Source organism: Poeciliopsis prolifica, unplaced genomic scaffold (genome assembly GCF_027474105.1).
Source record: "Poeciliopsis prolifica strain line A6 unplaced genomic scaffold, Auburn_PproV2 SCAFFOLD069, whole genome shotgun sequence".
NCBI lineage: Eukaryota > Metazoa > Chordata > Actinopteri > Cyprinodontiformes > Poeciliidae > Poeciliopsis > Poeciliopsis prolifica.
The window spans coordinates 77044-95847 of NW_026562444.1; the positions used below are offsets into that span (position 1 = coordinate 77044).

An 18804-nucleotide genomic window follows, 5' to 3' on the forward strand; every position below is an offset into this window, starting at 1 on the left:
TTGAAATCCAATGGGGTTTCCCCACGCAGGTTCGAACCCTTCTCACAGCGATATAAGACTACCGAGTCCAACATATAAGATCTTCCTCCAGACGGAGAGAAGTTTGTTTGATCAGTGCGTGTTGCAGAAAAACACGTTTACTCTTGTGCGCCATTATTTTTCAGTGATATTTTTGTTGCTTCCTGAACAGTCATGTAGAGATCGAGCTGTGATGGCCGAGCGGTTAAGGCGTTGGACTAGAAATCCAATGGGGTTTACCCGCAGGTTCAAATCCTGCTCACAGCGAATTCCTACTATAAATTCAATGCACCAGAAGTTGATCAATAGAAGATCGAGTGAGAACGTCCAAAACCTCTGGAGATCTCCTGGTTTACTTCATGATTGCCTTTATTTCTGCAGTGAATTGTTGCATCCATGTTTTGCTCCTTGGTCACCTGTGAGACCATCGAGCTGTGATGGCCGAGAGGTTAAGGCGTTGGATTTGAAATCCAATGGGGTTTTCCCGCGCAGGTTCGAACCCTGCTCACAGCGATCTAAGAACATATAAGATCTTCCTCCAGACGGAGAGAAATTTGTTTGATAAGTGCGAGTTGCAAAAAAACACAGTTTTACTCTTGTGCGCAATTATTTTTTCAGTGATATTTTTGTTGCTTCCTGAACAGTCATGTAGACATCGAGCTGTGATGGCCGAGCGGTTAAGGCGTTGGACTAGAAATCCAATGGGGCTTCCCCGCAGGTTCAAATCCTGCTCACAGCGACTATATACTACTAATAAATTATATAAATGAAAGGTTTTAGTGTGAATGGTACAAATGATATTAGAATCCTGCTCATAGTAACTCACTTGTTAATCACCCTGGAAAGGCTTTACTATCAACATACAATAAGTTACCAGGATTTCATAAGATCCAGCTTCCAAATGTTGTCTAAGAACAAACCTTGTAAATTAAGCTGTTTCCTCTTGATTATACCTGAAGCACATGAATCTGTGATGGCCGAGCGGTTAAGGCGTTGGACTTGAAATCCAATGGGGTTTCCCCACGTAGGTTCAAATCCTGCTCCCAGCGAATTCCTACTTTAAATTCAATGCACCAGAAGTTGCTCAACAGACAATCGAGGGAGAACATCTAAAACCTCTGGATATCTCCAGGTTTAGTTCCTGTTTGCCTTTATTTCTGCAGTGACTTGTTGCATCATGTTTTTGCTCCTTGGTCACCTGTGAGAACATTGAGCTGTGAATGGCCGTGAAGTTAAGGCGTTGGATTTGAAATCCAATGGGGTTTCCCCGCGCAGGTTCAAATCCTGCTCACAGCGACAATATACTTAACAAGGCAATTGCCGATTGTATAAATGAAGGTTTTACTGTGATGGTACATATGATATTAGATTCCTGCTCATAGCCACTCACTTGTTAATCACCCTGGAAAGGTTTTACTATCAACATACAATAAGTTACCAGGATTTCCGAAGATCCAGCTTCCCATCTAGTCTAAGAACAAACTTTGCAAATTAAGTTGTTTCCTCTTGATTACACCTGAAGACATGGAGCTGTGATGGCCGAGAGGTTAAGGCGTTGGATTCGAATCCAATGGGGTTCCCCGCGTAGGTTCAAATCCTGCTCACAGCGATTTTAGGCTACAGGTTCAACATATCTGAGATCTTCCTCCAGATGGAGAGAAGTTTATCAGTGTGTGTTGAGAAAAAAGTTGGTTTACTCTTGTGCATCATTATTTTCCAGTAATGTATTTGTTGCTTCTTGGACAAGTAAGCAGACAAGGAGCTGTGATGGCCGAGCGGTTAAGGCGTTGGACTAGAAATCCAATGGGATTTCCCCGCGCATGTTAAAATCCTGCTCACAGCTAATTCCTACTTTAAATTCAATGCACCAGAAGTTGCTCAATAGAAGATCGAGGGAGAACGTCCAAACCTCTGGAGACCTCATGGTTTACTTCATGTTTTGCCTTTATTTCTGCAGTGACTTTGTTGCATCCATGTTTTGCTCCTTGGTCACCTGTGAGAATATCGCTGTGATGGCCGAGAGGTTAAGGCGTTGGATTTGAAATCCAATGGGGTTTCCCCGCGCAGGTTCGAACCTTGCTCACAGCGATATAAGACTACCGAGTCCAACATATGAGATCTTCCTCCAGACGGAGAGAAGTTTTTTCGATCAGTGCGTGTTGCAGAAAACACTTTTTCTCGTGCGCCATTTTTTTTCAGCGATATTTTTTTTGTTTCCTGATCAGTCATGTAGAGATCGAGCTGTGATGGCCGAGCGGTTAAGGCGTTGGACTAGAAATCCAATGGGGTTTACCCCGCAGGTTCAAATCCTGCTCACAGCGAATTCCTAGTTTAAATTCAATGCACCAGAAGTTGCTCAATAGAAGATCGAGGGAGAACGTCCAAAACCTCTGGAGATCTCCTGGCTTACTTCATGTTTGCCTTTATTTCTGCAGTGACTTGTTGCATCCATGTTTTTGCTCCTTGGTCACCTGTGAGAAGATCGAGCTGTGATGGCCGAGAGGTTAAGGCGTTGGATTTGAAATCCAATCGGGTTTCCCCGCGCAGGTTCAAATCCTGCTCACAGCGATATAAGACTACCGAGTCCAACATATGAGATCTTCCTCCAACGGAGAGAAGTTTGTTTGAGCAGTGCGTGTTGCAGAAAAACACATGTTTACTCTTGTGCGGCATTATTTTTCAGTGATTTTTGTTGCTTCCTGAACAGTCATGTAGAGATCGAGCTGTGGTGGCCGAGCAGTTTAGGCGTTGGACTAGAAATCCAATGGGGTTTTACCCGCGCAGGTTCAAATCCTGCCTCACAGCGAATTCCTAGTTTTAAATTCAATGCACCAGAAGTTGCTCAATAGAAGATCGAGGGAGAACGTCCAAAACCTCTGGAGATCGCCTGGTTTACTTCATGTTTGCCTTTATTTCTGCAGTGACTTGTTGCATCCATGTTTTGCTCCTTGGTCACCTGTGAGAATATCGAGCTGTGATGGCCGAGAGGTTAAGGCGTTGGATTTGAAATCCAATGGGGTTTCCCCGCGCAGATTCGAACCCTGCTCACAGCGATATAAGACTACCGAGTCCAACATATGAGATCTTCCTCCAGACGGAGAGAAGTTTGTTCGATCAGTGCGTGTTGCAGAAAAACAATTTATTCTCTTGCGCCATTTTTTTTCAGCGATATTTTTTTGTTTCCTGTTCAGTCATGTAGAGATCGAGCTGTGATGGCCGAGCGGTTAAGGCGTTGGACTAGAAATCCAATGGGTTTACCCGCGCAGTTCAAATCCTGCTCACAGCGAATTCCTAGTTTAAATTCAATGCACCAGAAGTTGCTCAATAGAAGATCGGGGAGAACGTCCAAAACCTCTGGAGATCTCCTGGTTTACTCATGTTTGCCTTTATTTCTGCAGTGACTTGTTGCATCCATGTTTTGCTCCTTGGTCACCTGTGAGAAGATCGAGCTGTGATGGCCGAGAGGTTAAGGCGTTGGATTTGACATCCAATGGGGTTTCCCTGCGCAGGTTCGAACCCTCCTCACAGCGATATAAGACTACTGAGTCCAACATATAAGATCTTCCTCCAGACGGAGAGAAGTTTTGTTTGATCAGTGCGTGTTGCAGAAAAACCATGTTTTACTCTTGTGCGCCATTATTTTTCAGTGATATTTTTGTTGCTTCCTGAACAGTCATGTAGAGATCGAGCTGTGATGGCCGAGCGGTTAAGGCGTTGGACTAGAAATCCAATGGGGTTTACCCGCGCAGGTTCAAATCCTGCTCACAGCGAATTCCTAGTTTAAATTCAATGCACCAGAATTGCTCAATAGAAGATCGGAGGAGAACGTCCAAAACCTCTGAGATCTCCTGGTTTACTTCATGTTTGCCTTTATTTTGCAGTGACTTGTTGCATCCATGTTTTGCTCCTTGGTCATGAGAAGATCGAGCTGTGATGGCCGAGAGGTTAAGGCGTTGGATTTGAAATCCAATGGGTTTCCCCGCGCAGGTTCGAACCCTGCACACAGCGATATAAGACTACCGAGTCCAACATATGAGATCTTCCTCCAGACGGAGAAGTTTGTTCGAGCAGTGCGTGTTGCAGAAAAACCGTTTATTCTCGGCGCCATTTTTTTTTCAGCGATATTTTTTTTGTTTCCTGATTCAGTCATGTAGAGATCGAGCTGTGATGCCGAGCGGTTAAGGCGTTGGACTAGAAATCCAATGGGGTTGACCCACGCAGGTTCAAATCCCTGCTCACAGCGAATTCCTAGTTTAAATTCAATGCACAGAATTTGCTCATAGAAGCGAGGAGAACGTCCAAAACCTCTGGAGATCTCCTGGTTTACTCAGTTTGCCTTTATTTCTGCAGTGACTTGTTGCATCCATGTTTGCTCCTTGGTCACTGTGAGAAGATCGAGCTGTGATGCCGAGAGGTTAAGGCGTTGGACTAGAATCCAATGGGGTTTACCAGCGCAGGTTCAAATCCTGCTCACAGCGAATTCCTAGTTTAAATTCAATGCACCAGAAGTTGCTCAATAGAAGATCGAGGGAGATCGTCCAAAACCTCCTGGAGATCTCCTGGTTTTACTTCATGTTTGCCTTTATTTCTGCAGTGACTTTGTTGCATCCATGTTTTGTTCCTTGATCACCTGTGAGAATATCGAGCTGTGATGGCCGAGAGGTTAAGGCGTTGGATTTGAAATCCAATGGGGTTTCCCCCGCAGGTTCGAACCCTGCTCACAGCGATATAAGACTACGAGTCCAACATATAATCTTCCTCCAGACGAGAGAAGTTTGTTTGATCAGTGCGTGTTGCAGAAAAAACACTGTTTACTCTTGTGCGCCATTATTTTCAGTGATATTTTTGTTGCTTCCTGAACAGTCATGTAGAGTTTGAGCTGTGATGGCCGAGCGGTTAAGGTTGGATAGAAATCCAATGGGGTTTACCGCGCAGGTTCAAATCCTGCTCACAGCGAATTCTAGTTTAAATTCAATGCACCAGAAGTTGCTCAATAAAGATCGAGGGAGAACGTCAAAAACCTTGGAGATCTCCTGGTTTACTTCATGTTTGCCTTTATTCTGCAGTGACTTGTTGCATCCATGTTTGTCCTTGGTCACCTGTGAGAGATCGAGCTGTGATGGCCAGAGGTTAAGCGTTGGATTTGAAATCCAATGGGTTTCCCCGCGCAGATTCGAACCCTGCTCACAGCGATATAAGACTACCGAGTCCAACATATAAGATCTTCCTCCACAGAGAGAGTTTGTTTGATCAGTGCGTGTTGCAGAAAAACACGTTTACTCTTGTGCGGCATTATTTTTCAGTGATATTTTTGTTGCTTCCTGAACAGTCATGTAGAGATCGAGCTGTGATGGCCGAGCGGTTAAGGCGTTGGACTAGAAATCCAATGGGGTTTACCCGCGCAGGTTCAAATCCTGCTCACAGCGAATTCCTATTTAATTCAATGCACCAGAAGTTGCTCAATAGAAGATCGAGGAGAATCCAAACCTCTGGAGATCTCCTGGTTTACTTCATGTTTGCCTTTATTTCTGCAGTGACTTGTTGCATCATGTTTTGTTCCTTGGTCACCTGTGAGAATATCGAGCTGTGATGGCCGAGAGGTTAAGGCGTTGGATTGAAATCCAATGGGTTTCCCCGCGCAGGTTCGAACCCTGCTCACAGCGATATAAGACTACCGAGTCCAACATATGAGATTATCCTCCAGACGGAGAGAAGTTTGTTTCGATCAGTGCGTGTTGCAGAAAAAACACATTTATTCCCTTGCGCCATTTTTTTTTTTCAGCGATATTTTTTTGTTTCCTGAGTCTGTAGACATCGATCGAGCTGTGATGGCCGCGGTTAAGGCGTTGGACTAGAAATCCAATGGGTTTACCCGCGCAGGTTCAAATCCTGCTCACACGAATTCCTAGTTTAAATTCATGCACCACAAGTTGCTCAATAGAAGATCGAGGGAGAACGTCCAAAACCTGGAGATCTCTGGTTTACTTCATGTTTGCCTTTATTTCTGCAGTGACTTGTTGCATCCATGTTTTGCTCCTTGGTCACCTGTGAGAAATATCGAGCTGTGATGGCCGAGAGGTTAAGGCGTAGGATTTGAAATCCAATGGGGTTTCCCCGCGCAGGTTCGAACCCTGCTCACAGCGTTATAAAACTACTGAGTCCAACATATAAGATCTTCCTCCAGACGGAGAGAAGTTTGTTTTGATCAGTGCGTGTTGCAGAAAAACACATGTTTACTCTTGTGCGCCATTATTTTTTCAGTGATATTTTTGTTGCTTTCCTGAACAGTCATGTAGAGATCGAGCTGTGATGGCCGAGCGGTTAAGGCGTTGGACTAGAAATCCAATGGGTTTACCAGCGCAGGTTCAAATCCTGCTCACAGCGCGAATTCCTAGTTTAAATTCAATGCTCCAGAAGTTGCTCAATAGAAGATCGAGGGGAACTCCAAACCTCTGGAGATCTCCTCGTTTACTTCATGTTTGCCTTTATTTCTGCAGTGACTTGTTGCATCCATGTTTTGCTTCCTTGGTCACCTGTGAAGATCGAGCAGTGATGGCCGACAGTTAAGGCATTGGATTTGAAATCCAATGGGATTTCCCCGCGCAGGTTCGAACCCTGCTCACAGCGATATAAGACTACCGAGTCCAACAATATGAGATCTCCTCCAGACGGAGAGAAGTTGTTCGATCAGTCGTGTTGCAGAAAAACACTTTATTCTCGTGCGCCATTTTTTTTCAGCGAAATTTTTTTTGTTTCCTGATCAGTCATGTAGAGATCGAGCTGTGATGGCCAAGCGGTTAAGGCGTTGGACTAGAAATCCAATGGGTTTCCCAGCAGGTTCAAATCCTGCTCACAGCGAATTCCTAGTTTAAAATTCAATGCACCTGAAGTTGCTCAACAAACAGTGAAAAGACAAATCCAACACCTCTGGATTCTCGGGTTTACTTCCTGTTTGCCTTTATTTCTGCAGATGACTTGTTGCATCCATGTTTTGCTCCTTGGTCACCTGTGACGAGATCGAGCTGTGATGGCCGAGAGTTAAGGCGTTGGATTTGAAATCCAATGTGGTTTCCCCCGCCGCAGGTTCGAACTCTGCTCACAGCGATATAAGACTACCGAGTCCAACATATAAGATCTTCCTCCAGACAGAGAGAAGTTTTTATCAGTGCGTGTTGCAGAAAAACACATTTATCTTGTCGCATTATTTTTCAGTGATATTTTTGTTGCTCCTGAACAGTCATGTAGAGATCGAGCTGTGATGGCCGAGCGGTTAAGGCGTTGGACTAAAATCCAATGGGGTTTACCCCGCAGGTTCAAATCATGCTCACAGCGAATTCCTAGTTTTAAATTCAATGCACCAGAGTTGCTCAATAGAAGATCGAGGGAGAACGTCCAAAACCTCTGGAGATCTCCTGGTTTTTCATGTTTGCCTTTATTTCTGCAGTGACTGTTGCATCCATGTTTTGTCCTTGGTCACCTGTAGAATTCGAGCTGTGATGGCCGAGAGGTTAAGGCGTTGGATTTGAAATCCAATGGGGTTTCCCCGCGCAGGTTCGAACCCTGCTCACAGCGATATAAGACTACCCGAGTCCACATATGAGATCTTCCTCCAGACGGAGAGAAGTTTGTTCTCAGTGCGTGTTGCAGAAAAAACACGTTTATTCCCTGCGCCATTTTTTTCAGCGATATTTTTTTGTTTCCTGTTCAGTCATGTAGACATATCGAGCTGTGATGGCCGAGCGGTTAAGGCGTTGGACTAGAAATCCAATGGAGTTTACCGCGCAGGTTCAAATCCTGCTCACAGCGAATTCCTAGTTTAAATTCAATGCACCACAAGTTGCTCAATAGAAGATCGAGGGAGAACGTCCAAACCTCTGGAGATCTCCTGGTTTACTTCATGTTTGCCTTTATTTCTGCAGTGACTTGTTGCATCCATGTTTTTTGCTCCTTGGTCACCTGTGAGAATATGGAGCTGTGATGGCCGAGAGGTTAAGGCGTTGGATTTGAAAATCCAATGGGGTTTCCCCGCGCAGGTTCGAACCCTGCGCACAGCGTATAACTACTGAGTCCAACATATAAGATCTTCCTCCAGACGGAGAGAAGTTTGTTTGATCAGTGCGTTGCAGAAAAACACGTTTATCTTCGTGCGCCATTTTTTCAGTGATATTTTTGTTGCTTCCTGACATCATGTAGAGATCGAGCTGTGATGGCCGAGCGGTTAAGGCGTTGGACTAGAAATCCAATGAGGTCTACCAGCGCAGGTTCAAATCCTGCTCACAGCGAATTCCTAGTTTAAATTCATGCACCAGAAGTTGCTCAATAGAAGTCGAGGGAGAACGTCCAAAACCTCTGGAGATCTCCTCGTTTACTTCATGTTTGCCTTTATTTCTGCAGTGACTTGTTGCCATCCATGTTTTGCTCCTTGGTCACCTGTGAGAATATCGAGCTGTGATGGCCGAGAGGTTAAGGCGTAGGATTTGAAATCCAATGGGGTTTCCCCGCGCAGGTTCGAACCCTGCTCACAGCGATAAAGACTACTGAGTCCAACATATAGATCTTCCTCCAGACGGAGAGAATTTGTTCGATCAGTGCGTGTTTGCAGAAAAACACGTTTATTCTCTTGTGCGCCATTTTTTTCAGCGATATTTTTGTTGTTCCTGAACAGTCATGTAGAGATAGAGCTGTGATGGCCGAGCGTTAAGGCGTTGGACTAGAAATCCAATGGGGTTTACCCAGGCAGGTTCAAATCCTGCTCACAGCGAATTCCTAGTTTAAATTCAATGCACCTGAAGTTGCTCAACAAGACAGTGGAGAACATCCAACCCTCTGGAGATCTCCTGGTTTACTTCATGTTTGCCTTTATTTCTGCAGTGACTTGTTGCATCCATGTTTTGCTCCTTGGTCACCTGTGAGAATATCGAGCTGTGATGGCCGAGAGGTTAAGGCGTTGGATTTGAAATCCAATGGGTTTCCCCGCGCAGGTTCGAAACCCTGCTCACAGCGATATAAGACCCCGAGTCCAACATATGATCTTCCTCCAGACGGAGAGAAGTTTGTTTGATCAGTGCGTGTTGCAGAAAAACACATGTTTACTCTTGTGCGCCATTATTTTCAGTATATTTTTTTGCTTCCTGAACAGTCTGTAGAGATCGAGCTGTGATGGCCGAGCGGTTAAGGCGTTGGACTAGAAATCCAATGGGGTTTACCCGCGCAGGTTCAAATCCTGCTCACAGCGAATTCCTAGTTTAAATTCAATGCACCAGAAGTTGCTCAATAGAAGATCGAGGGAGAACGTCCAAAACCTCTGGAGATCTCCTGGTTTACTTCATGTTTGCCTTTATTTCTGCAGTGACTTGTTGCATCCATGTTTTGCTCCTTGGTCACCTGTTTGAATATCGAGCTGTGATGGCCGACAGGTTAAGGCATTGGATTTCAAATCCAATGGGGTTTCCCCGCGCAGGTTCGAACCCTGCTCACAGCGATATAAGACTACCGAGTCCAACATATGAGATCTTCCTCCAGACGGAGAGAAGTTTGTTTGATCAGTGCGTGTTGCAGAAAAACACATGTTTACTCTTGTGCGCCATTTTTTTTCAGCAATATTTTTTTTGTTTCCTGATCAGTCATTTAGAGATCGAGCTGTGATGGCCGAGAGGTTAAGGCGTCGGACTAGAAATCCAATGGGGTTTCCCCGCGCAGGTTTGAACCCTGCTCACAGCGATATAAGACTACCGAATCCAACATATAAGATCTTCCTCCAGACGGAGAGAAGTTTGTTAAATTCAATGCACCAGAAGTTGCTCAATAGAAGATCGAGGGAGAACGTCCAAAACCTCTGGAGATCTCCTGGTTTACTTCCTGTTTGCCTTAATTTCTGCAGTGAATTGTTGCATCCATGTTTTGCTCCTTGGTCACCTGTGAGACCATCGAGCTGTGATGGCCGAGAGGTTAAGGCGTTGGATTTGAAATCCAATGGGGTTTCCCCGCGCAGGTTCAAATCCTGCTCACAGCGACTATATACTGTAACAAGGCAATAGCCGATTGTATAAATGAAAGTTTTACTGTGAATGGTACATATGATATTAGATTACTGCTCATAGCCACTCACTTGTCAATCACCCTGGAAAAGTTTTACTATCAACATACAATAAAGTTACCATGATTTCCGAAGATCCAGCTTCCCAATCTAGTCTAAGAACAAACTTTGCAAATTAAGCTGTTTCCTTTTGATTACACCTGAAGACATGGAGCTGTGATGGCCGAGAGGTTAAGGCGTTGGATTCGAAATCCAATGGGGTTCCCCGCGTAGGTTCAAATCCTGCTTACAGCGATTTTAGGCTACAGGGTTCAACATATCTGAGATCTTCCTCCAGATGGAGAGAAGTTTATCAGTGTGTGTTGAAGAAAAAAGTTGGTTTAATCTTGTGCATCATTATTTTCCAGTAATGTATTTGTTGCTTCTTGGACAAGTAAGCAGACAAGGAGCTGTGATGGCCGAGCGGTTAAGGCGTTGGACTAGAAATCCAATGGGGTTTACCCGCGCAGGTTCAAATCCTGCTCACAGCGAATTCCTACTTTAAATTCAATACACCAGAAGTTGCTCAATAGATAATGGAAAGACAATATCCAAAATCTCTGGGTTTACTTCCTGTTTGCCTTTATTTCTGCAGTGACTTGTTGCATCCATGTTTTGCTCCTTGGTCACCTGTGAGAACATCGAGCTGTGATGGCCGAGAGGTTAAGGCATTGGATTTGAAATCCAATGGGGTTTTCCCGCGCAGGTTCGAACCCTGCTCACAGCGGAGTGGAAACAATTCACTATCTGTTAAGCGATGTCATATGAAGGTTCATGTAGTGTCTGAATTATATTGAGGTTTCTTTATTGTGGTTGTGTTTTTAAACTCTGTTTTTTGGCATAATTAACTTAGACACGGTGGGAGGAAGTCCTGCTCTCTGATTGGGGTCTGACAGCTGTGGATAATTTCATTTTCATGCAACAATTAAAAGCAAATTGTCTCATTTACCTGTAACCTGGACTGCTGTTCCTCAAGGACACAAGAATGTGGAACGAAGTTTGTTCTGAGATAAGATTATATTAATTTTAATCATTCAAGAAGCAACAAATATATTACTGAAGAATAATGGCCTATAAATGTAAACCTGCATTTTTCTGCAACACACACTGATCAAAGAAACTTCTCTCCGTCTGGAGGAAGATCTGATATGTTGGACGCTGTAGTCTTACATCGCTGAGAGCAGGATTCAAACCTGCGCAGGGAAACCCAGTTGGATTTCAAATCCAACGCCTTAACCGCTCGGCCATCACAGCTCCATGTCTTCAGGTGTAATCAAGAGAAAACAACTTCATTTGCAAAGTTTGTTCTTAGACAACATTAGGAGGCTGGATCTTCTGAAATCCTGGTAATTTTATTGCATGTTGATAGTTAATAACTTACGTACTATTCACACTAAAACCTTCATTTATACAATCTGCTAACGACTTCCTACAGTATATAGTCGCTGTGATCAGGATTCAATTCTATTTGGTACTTTATAGCAATGAACAGATCTGTTCTTAGTTACCATGACAACAGAAGGAAATTATCAATTTGTGTCGCATCTAATATTTTTGTTAGTAGACTTTCTTTTAAAAATTTCAGTTTTTTGTCCCAATTTCTTTAATTTTGGTCCAGGGTTTGTAAATGTTCCCCAAACCGCATTTTAAACTCCCAATGAGAGCAAACTAACATCTGAACCAGAAAAGCACAAGCCGCAGTTATTAGTGATTTCTAATCATGTGCCCTTATTTCTATTCAGTATCAGTTCCAAGCAAGAAATATATTGTTTTGCAGAGGATTTACGACATTATGTGGGACGAGCATGAAAACCATCATGCTACTGTTCCCAGAGAAGTGAATCCATCGCAGCGTCCATCAGCAGAAATGTGTGTTGAAATGCCTCAAAGGTCTGAAGGCAGCGATGGAGAGCACTTGTCCAAAACATGTCCCATCCATGAAAACGTCCAAACGCAGACAGACTGGAGGACAGCAGCTGTTGGCCCGTAATCCTGCCTGACATCGGGACAATCAGCCAATGGCAGCAGCTCGTTTATTTGACTTTTAAAGGCAGCAGAAGGGGATTTTTATTGCAGTAAAACACATTTTTTAAAAATCTCATAATGATTTCATGTTTTATCTATTTTACTTATTCAGTCATGTCGTCAGCTTGTCCAGCAGTGTCAGCTGAAATTAATTTGTTTTATCATGAAATGGAAGAAATCCTTCTTTCAAGTTTTTAAGAATAAAAACAAAACAAAAATTGATTTGCATATTTATTTATTTAACTTGTGGAGTTTTTTCTTGCTGCCCTTTTTGATCAAATCATTCAATAAAATCACCTTCAATCTTCAGCAAAACCATATCAAATGAAAACAGAACATAAAAATATCTAAAACAGTGTTTAATGTTGAGATTCTGATTCAACTTGTGATGGACCGTCTTGTAGAAACTTATTCACAATGCAATGATGCACTAAATAAAATATTCAAATGAATGTGAGGAATTATTCCACTTTTATATTGTAATTTTCCTCAGTGAGAAAAATATGTCATCATTTCTAAAATACCTACAGCTGTTTAAAAATTACATAATTTTATGGACTATGCATAGTGATGATTCCTGGACGGCTTTGTTTAAAGGAAGCACTTATAAAAAGGTTGATGGGTCTTTAATAATAGTGGAATAAGCTTAAAGCATTTAAAGTAAGAACTGGATGTGAAACTGCAGGCATGACGGAGTAATCTGCAGCTTTTAGAGGATCAACATGTGCACAACAATGGCTGCTTCATCAAGCTGACCAGTAATTATGATTAATTCTGCTTCCAGCTTATCTCCATCAGATAATATGTTTATGCAAATCCAGCATTTAGACTTTTGCTTCACAGATTTAACCTCTGAACTCCTTCTGCTCATCTGTTTAAACAGTGAAATATAAGATTGTTTTTAACAATCTGCAGAATACTTCAGGGATGAAAACTAATTATCACTTCATATTATGCTTGTTTGTGGTGAAAAATATCAGATATTGCTTATCTCATCTACTATTTGAAATTTCTCTGTGAGTTTGCTTAAGTTTCCTCCCAAGAAAAGGTTGAATTAAATCAGATAAAATGTTTAAAATCATCTCAACAGACCCAAGTTCTCCTTTTTCCTCTGGCTGAGACGGGCAAACCTACGTTTGGTTTCTGCACCTCAACCACCAGTTTCAGTCATTCACCAGTTTATAGCAACATGACAGAAAACTTTTCTGTTTTTCTATAAAATCGTTGCACACTGTCAGAACGCTGCATGCATGTATTGGTAAGGAGGAATATTGTACATAAATCACTTTTTTTCTTTTTAATTGATATCTGTGTTGATCTTACAGCGTCTGTGAAGTCTGATGAGCTCACAACTTCTCAATAAACCCTGAAGCAAATGTGGTTGATTTTTTGCCTCTTCTTCCACCTTCATGTTTATAAACGGTCGCCTGGCTTCTGTTTTAGTTAAACCTGAATGAAACCTGTTCACTTGTTTAATATGAATGAAAAGTACCACAATAGCAGCTGGAATTATGTTTCCTGCATATCTGAACTTTAACAACTAACAACACAGCATCCAAAACTAAATTTGACAGAGTGAAACGTGAGTTTACAGATGCAGAAAACTGGATGGCGATGCTCAAAATAGTGATGTAGATATTGATCATGCTGTAGAAAAACTAACATTCTTATAAGTCAGACAAAAACTGAACTGAGTCTGACTTTCATAAATTAACAAGTGAATTTATTTACTGCAAAAACAAAAAATCTTACCAAGTGTTTTTTCTAGTGAAAATATCTTAGTGCACTTGAAATAAAACAAAACTAACTTTGAAGTGACTTTTCAGTAAGAGTTTGTTTTAAGTCAGTAATTTCTTAATATTGATCTAAAGTACTGGGTTCACTGGTAGAGAATTTTCTCATCAATATTAAGGAGATTTTGACCTAAAATAAACTCCTATGTCGTTCTGAAAAGTAAATTAGTTTTCTTACTTTAAGTGGACTAAGGTATTTTCCTAGAAACTAGACCAAAAGTACTTGGCAAGATTTTGTGTTTTTACAGTGTTGGAGAATCAATCCCACTATCTGGGTTTAATTTTACCTGGAAAAAGTTTCATTTAAGTAATTAAGTTTATTGTAGATGTTATTATTTCTTAATAAAAATGTTTCAAACAGACAAAGATCAGCCTGCAGATCTCATTCTAACAGAAACTGGAAAAGAGGCTGGACAGATTTAACGTTCAGTTCGACTCAGTGAGTTTAGATTCTTGACCAACCTTTGGCTTTCTTCCTCCTCTTCCTCCTCTTCCTCCTGCACCTTCTGCTCACATCACCGTCTGACCGCTGCATGCTCCTGCTGCAGGTCTCCTGCACCGGTGCCATCACTTCTCCTGATCGACACGGAACAAGAAAAACCTCCAAAGTGTTTGGTAGAGAGGCTGAATCTCTTCTCCTCCCGCCACTCTTCTGCTGCTGCTGCTGCTGCTGCTGCGGCTGCTGCTGCTGCTGCTGCTGCTGCTGCTGCTGCTGCTGCTGCTGCTGCTGCAGGCTTTAGCAGGCAGTGACATCATGAGGAGGAGGAGGAAGAAGTGGGGGTCACAACATTTTTGTTTTCAAGTCTAAGAGCAGAAATACATGTCTTCTTCTTCTTTTGTTTAGTTCAAAGTTTCTGTTACAGTTTTGTTGCTTTCAGTTATTTAAAACGCCCTTCAAGAACAAACAATAGTAATAACTTTCTTCTCTGTCCTGTTTGTGTTTTGGATGCAGAATTTCAGGGCTGGGTTAGGTTAGGGAAAGTCGCTGCTGATCATCAGCAAAACAAATTAAGTTGGTGTAAAGTTTTTGAAAATACATTTGGGCTGTCTCGTTTTTTCACTCTGATAAATGACAGAATATGTGACACCAGACTATTTTCTCTTCTATTTGCATAACAATAAGAGTTTTGCATAATCCTTTCTCCTTGTTCTCCACACCTTGCTTAATCCCCATCAATCATCTTCAACAAGTTGATCATTTGAAGATAGAGCAACTTGTATTTGCATTTTATTTACTTGTGTTTTTTTGATGAAATGATTTTAACTTTTTATAAAAACTTATCTTCTTTTAATTTGTAAATATTTATCTAGTTATTTAATTGTTTGCTTTGTGTGACTAACTCATAAAGTTATGCAGAACAGTCATCACACAAACAGTTGGTTCTACATATTTTGGATCAATTTGACAGAATTTATTTGATTTAAATTTTGTTTTTTCTAATTGGCTGTTGTTCATTTTTATTTTATTTTTTCCACATCATTTTTATTTCAATATTTTTGTATGTTTTTTTCTTTGCGACATGGCTGGACATTAGCGCGTAAATGAGGCCAGCCTCGTTCTGAGTTATTGTCCTGATAACTCGGCTGCAGACCTTCTCGATGCGACGCCGGGGGGCTCAGAGGAAGCTGGTGATAAAGTCAGATGTTCTCACTTTTGAAGCACCTGGACGTTTCTACGGTGTGAAACCATTTCATGTAATGTGGTAAAATAATATGCACTGCATCTCCTCCTGCCGCTTCCTGACATTCAAACTCAGATAAAGTAGATAAGATCACACAGACAAAGCACAGAGGTTATTACTGCGTCTGATGGGAAACAGATTTCACAGATTGTGTCGTAGTCCAGCCTGTGGCTAAAACCCCGCAGGGCGCAGGGAATGAGGTGTTGTATGAAATGAGCTCAGTGTCCCATCATGTTCTCCTCAGGGCAGACATTACGGAGCGCCGCTGTAAAAACCCTCTGCAGCCTTCAGGCGAACTTCCTGCCGCTTTGTCAAGCAGGTTTGGCTGCAAGGAGGAACTGGCTGCATGAGAACATGAACCGATCCAAAGTTTCTCACTGTTTGCTTTGAGTTTCTGTCCAGATTTATGTTTTTCAAATACATTTTGAAGAATTTGAAGTGATGTCATCATCATTTAAAATGTTTGGATTGTGTTTAATTCCATAGGGAATTCCATTCTCTTGGTTTCATTCAGATTTAAGAAATCATTTACCATAACTATGCAGACGATTCGCAGCTTTACCTTATAAAAGCAAACAGCATCTGGAACAAATTTCAAGGTAACCTCGTGAAACACTGAGTTCCTTCAAATCACGGCTTGATGTAAAGGATTTTAGACTCACAAAATCTAAAAACCCTTAAGTCAAAATTTGATTGTGATGTAGAGATGATTAGTTTAGAGTTGTCTTTGAATTATAACTGTTAGATTTATTTATATGTTTTATGTATATTTTGATGTTTCATTATTAGTTATCATGTTTTCATCATGCAAAATACTTTGAACTTTCTTATTCTTGTCAAGTTTACAAATTAACTCGACTTATCAGCTCCAGATCTGTCTCTCTTTCTTTACTTCCTTCAGTTTTTGGTTTTATTTGGTTTTAAAAACAAGCAATGCATTTATATCAATCAGTGTCATGAAGCTGTTTTGTAGTTTGTTTTAGTTTGTGTTAGTTTTGTGTAACCATGTGTTGCAGATTTCTGCACAAGTCCCTTTTGAAACTGAGAATTGGATCTATCTGGGCTTTTCCCTGGATAAACAGAGGAAAGAAAAAAAAAGTTTTTCTGTTTTCACCAAACATTGAATCTTTGTTTTAGGCTTTGCCATAATTTCCTTCTGGTGCTTCTCTAACAGCCAAAAGTCTGTCATGCATTTCATGTTACCCCTTTCTGGGCTCATTGGGTTGGATGTTAAAGAAATTACAGCATTTACTGTTTAAACACATAAACATTTCCACCAGTCATTGTGTTGTCTGGTGTTTGAGGCTGCAGCCCTAAAGTCGGCCGCCCTTCACTGAACAGGCGTTGAGTTTAATTACGCCGTGAGAAAGTCACACCATGATTAAGTTGATTAGATTTCATGAGTTTCTGAATGGCTGATTAAGTATTTACTGACCGGCAGATCAGATCTCATCTCCCAGTGGGCTCAGTGTGGAGCAATCCACCATCGGGTCACTGTGAACCGGGCGTCCGGCTGTCAGCTTTAATCATGTTTACTTTAGTTGATGCAAAATGAAAATCCAGGGATTTATGCATAAATCAAACAGAAGAGAAATTTGATCAGACTGGAAATATTAATACACAAATCGGAGCAACATTAGGAAGAGATCCAGGTCAGTGACGACCTGCAGGAAATGGTGACCTCTAGTGGTGATATTGTTTTATGTTGCAATTTGACTGGTATTTTGTATTTAGCAAAAATGTGAGTTTTGAAAGCAAAATTTGTTTAGCTTCTGTAAATCAGTCATATTCATAATTTTAAAGCTAATGTCGTCACCCGTCTTGTACATTTCAATTTGATAAAACATAACTTAATGCATAACAATCAATATAATAAACTATTAACATTGTTATTACATGTTAATAGGTGTATTAACATGTTTTATTCTGCACTATACATTGCAGCAAACCTTTATGTTCATTTTTGTAGTGCAGACTCAATGTTAGAAATCACTTCAAACTACCGTCAGAACGCAGTCCTGTTGGAACCGTTCATCTTACTTTGGACTTTAGGATCCATCCGCCTTCATTGATCCAGAGTTTTCTTCTCAGAACCAGAAAAACTTCTGGTCTCTTCCCTCATTATTCTGAACTGAGCATCATCTCAGCTATAGTCTTTCTCCTGCAGAGTCACAGATCCTGCTTCCTGTCTCCAAATGCACTAACCCTGATTTCACTCCACTGTTTTCTGCACCTGGGGCAGGAAATAAGAAATTAGGTTTTTATTTGCACCATAAACTGCAATCGCACAGTCTAAAGGCTTAAGTAATGCTGAATAACAGCCAAACACAGGAAGTTGAGCAAAAGCAATCGTTCAACACACATTTGTTAATTTATAATTTCAGGGATTCACACTAATGTCTCTATGTTATAAAATCTTGACTCTGTGAAGTAAAAGGCCTGCATTTGCAAAGGAGTGGAAACATACTTCCTTTTCATTTGATTTTCTAAAGCAGTGCAGTGAGAGATACCATGTTGCACAAAACCTCTGCTCTCTGGACCACAGGCAGGTTTTCTGTCTCCGAGTCCAGATTCTCTTGCAGTCCAAACCAGATTCACTCCGCCGCTGCTTGCTGGGATCAGACTTCATGGATCCAAAGGAAACGTTGCTTTAAGCATAATTAGGAAGCTGATAGTCAATAAATAATAATGAAATCATGTTGTCTTAAGAAATTAGAGCTGGAACATGTAGTTTTATTGTTCAGGGATTTATTGAAAGATTTTCTGCCAGTTCACACGACTGGCCACTAGAGGTCACTTTATTGTCTTTGCTTGTTGTCAGATGTTTATCATTTTTTTGTAATATTTTCTCATTTCCTCTGAGTAGAAAAAAACAACTGTCTTTTCCACATATTGATAAAACACATTTTTTATTTTTATGTTTTGGTCTCTTTTATTTACAGTTTTACAAGAAATTGTATTTAAGATTCCTTTATATGCAAAAATTAATTTAAGACTTCTTGTGATGATTTTACAAATAAATGAATTCAGTTTTTATGAATTTACTTTATGTTTGCAGTGGGTGTGGTCAGGTTGGATTTTCGCGTCTTAAGCTATAAATGAAAATTTTAATCTGTGTTGCAGAAAACAAACATACACCATATAAAGGGTGTGAAAGGTGTTTTACTTTACAAATTTGAAACATGTGAAAGTTAGTTTTTTCTTTATGATT

At 41.2% G+C, this 18804-nt stretch overlaps 1 protein-coding gene and 18 non-coding genes across 19 annotated transcripts in view; 18 read left to right on the forward strand and 1 right to left on the reverse strand.

The window, feature by feature from the left end:
* LOC129351701 (double-stranded RNA-specific editase B2-like) overlaps positions 1 to 14583 on the reverse strand; it is a 39891-nt gene extending 25308 nt beyond the window's left edge. Inside the window, exon 1 of the mRNA XM_055020630.1 lies at positions 14374 to 14583. Within this exon, the coding sequence (XP_054876605.1) occupies positions 14374 to 14479 (106 nt within the window). The 5' untranslated portion in view covers positions 14480 to 14583. The remainder of the gene's footprint in view (positions 1 to 14373) is intronic.
* Positions 450 to 531, forward strand: trnas-uga (transfer RNA serine (anticodon UGA)). The gene has a single exon. It is a non-coding gene; the product is annotated as a tRNA-Ser (tRNA).
* Positions 2025 to 2106, forward strand: trnas-uga (transfer RNA serine (anticodon UGA)). The gene has a single exon. It is a non-coding gene; the product is annotated as a tRNA-Ser (tRNA).
* On the forward strand, positions 2259 to 2339 carry trnas-aga (transfer RNA serine (anticodon AGA)). Its single transcript has one exon. It is a non-coding gene; the product is annotated as a tRNA-Ser (tRNA).
* On the forward strand, positions 2505 to 2586 carry trnas-uga (transfer RNA serine (anticodon UGA)). Its single transcript has one exon. It is a non-coding gene; the product is annotated as a tRNA-Ser (tRNA).
* trnas-uga (transfer RNA serine (anticodon UGA)) lies at positions 2990 to 3071 on the forward strand. Its single transcript has one exon. It is a non-coding gene; the product is annotated as a tRNA-Ser (tRNA).
* Positions 3707 to 3788, forward strand: trnas-aga (transfer RNA serine (anticodon AGA)). The gene has a single exon. It is a non-coding gene; the product is annotated as a tRNA-Ser (tRNA).
* trnas-uga (transfer RNA serine (anticodon UGA)) lies at positions 4664 to 4744 on the forward strand. Its single transcript has one exon. It is a non-coding gene; the product is annotated as a tRNA-Ser (tRNA).
* Positions 5363 to 5444, forward strand: trnas-aga (transfer RNA serine (anticodon AGA)). The gene has a single exon. It is a non-coding gene; the product is annotated as a tRNA-Ser (tRNA).
* On the forward strand, positions 6080 to 6161 carry trnas-uga (transfer RNA serine (anticodon UGA)). Its single transcript has one exon. It is a non-coding gene; the product is annotated as a tRNA-Ser (tRNA).
* Positions 6322 to 6402, forward strand: trnas-aga (transfer RNA serine (anticodon AGA)). The gene has a single exon. It is a non-coding gene; the product is annotated as a tRNA-Ser (tRNA).
* Positions 7509 to 7590, forward strand: trnas-uga (transfer RNA serine (anticodon UGA)). The gene has a single exon. It is a non-coding gene; the product is annotated as a tRNA-Ser (tRNA).
* trnas-uga (transfer RNA serine (anticodon UGA)) lies at positions 8464 to 8545 on the forward strand. The gene has a single exon. It is a non-coding gene; the product is annotated as a tRNA-Ser (tRNA).
* Positions 8940 to 9021, forward strand: trnas-uga (transfer RNA serine (anticodon UGA)). The gene has a single exon. It is a non-coding gene; the product is annotated as a tRNA-Ser (tRNA).
* trnas-aga (transfer RNA serine (anticodon AGA)) lies at positions 9172 to 9253 on the forward strand. Its single transcript has one exon. It is a non-coding gene; the product is annotated as a tRNA-Ser (tRNA).
* Positions 9949 to 10030, forward strand: trnas-uga (transfer RNA serine (anticodon UGA)). The gene has a single exon. It is a non-coding gene; the product is annotated as a tRNA-Ser (tRNA).
* Positions 10268 to 10348, forward strand: trnas-cga (transfer RNA serine (anticodon CGA)). The gene has a single exon. It is a non-coding gene; the product is annotated as a tRNA-Ser (tRNA).
* On the forward strand, positions 10503 to 10584 carry trnas-aga (transfer RNA serine (anticodon AGA)). The gene has a single exon. It is a non-coding gene; the product is annotated as a tRNA-Ser (tRNA).
* Positions 10739 to 10820, forward strand: trnas-uga (transfer RNA serine (anticodon UGA)). Its single transcript has one exon. It is a non-coding gene; the product is annotated as a tRNA-Ser (tRNA).
* Positions 14584 to 18804: the final 4221 nt, after the last annotated feature.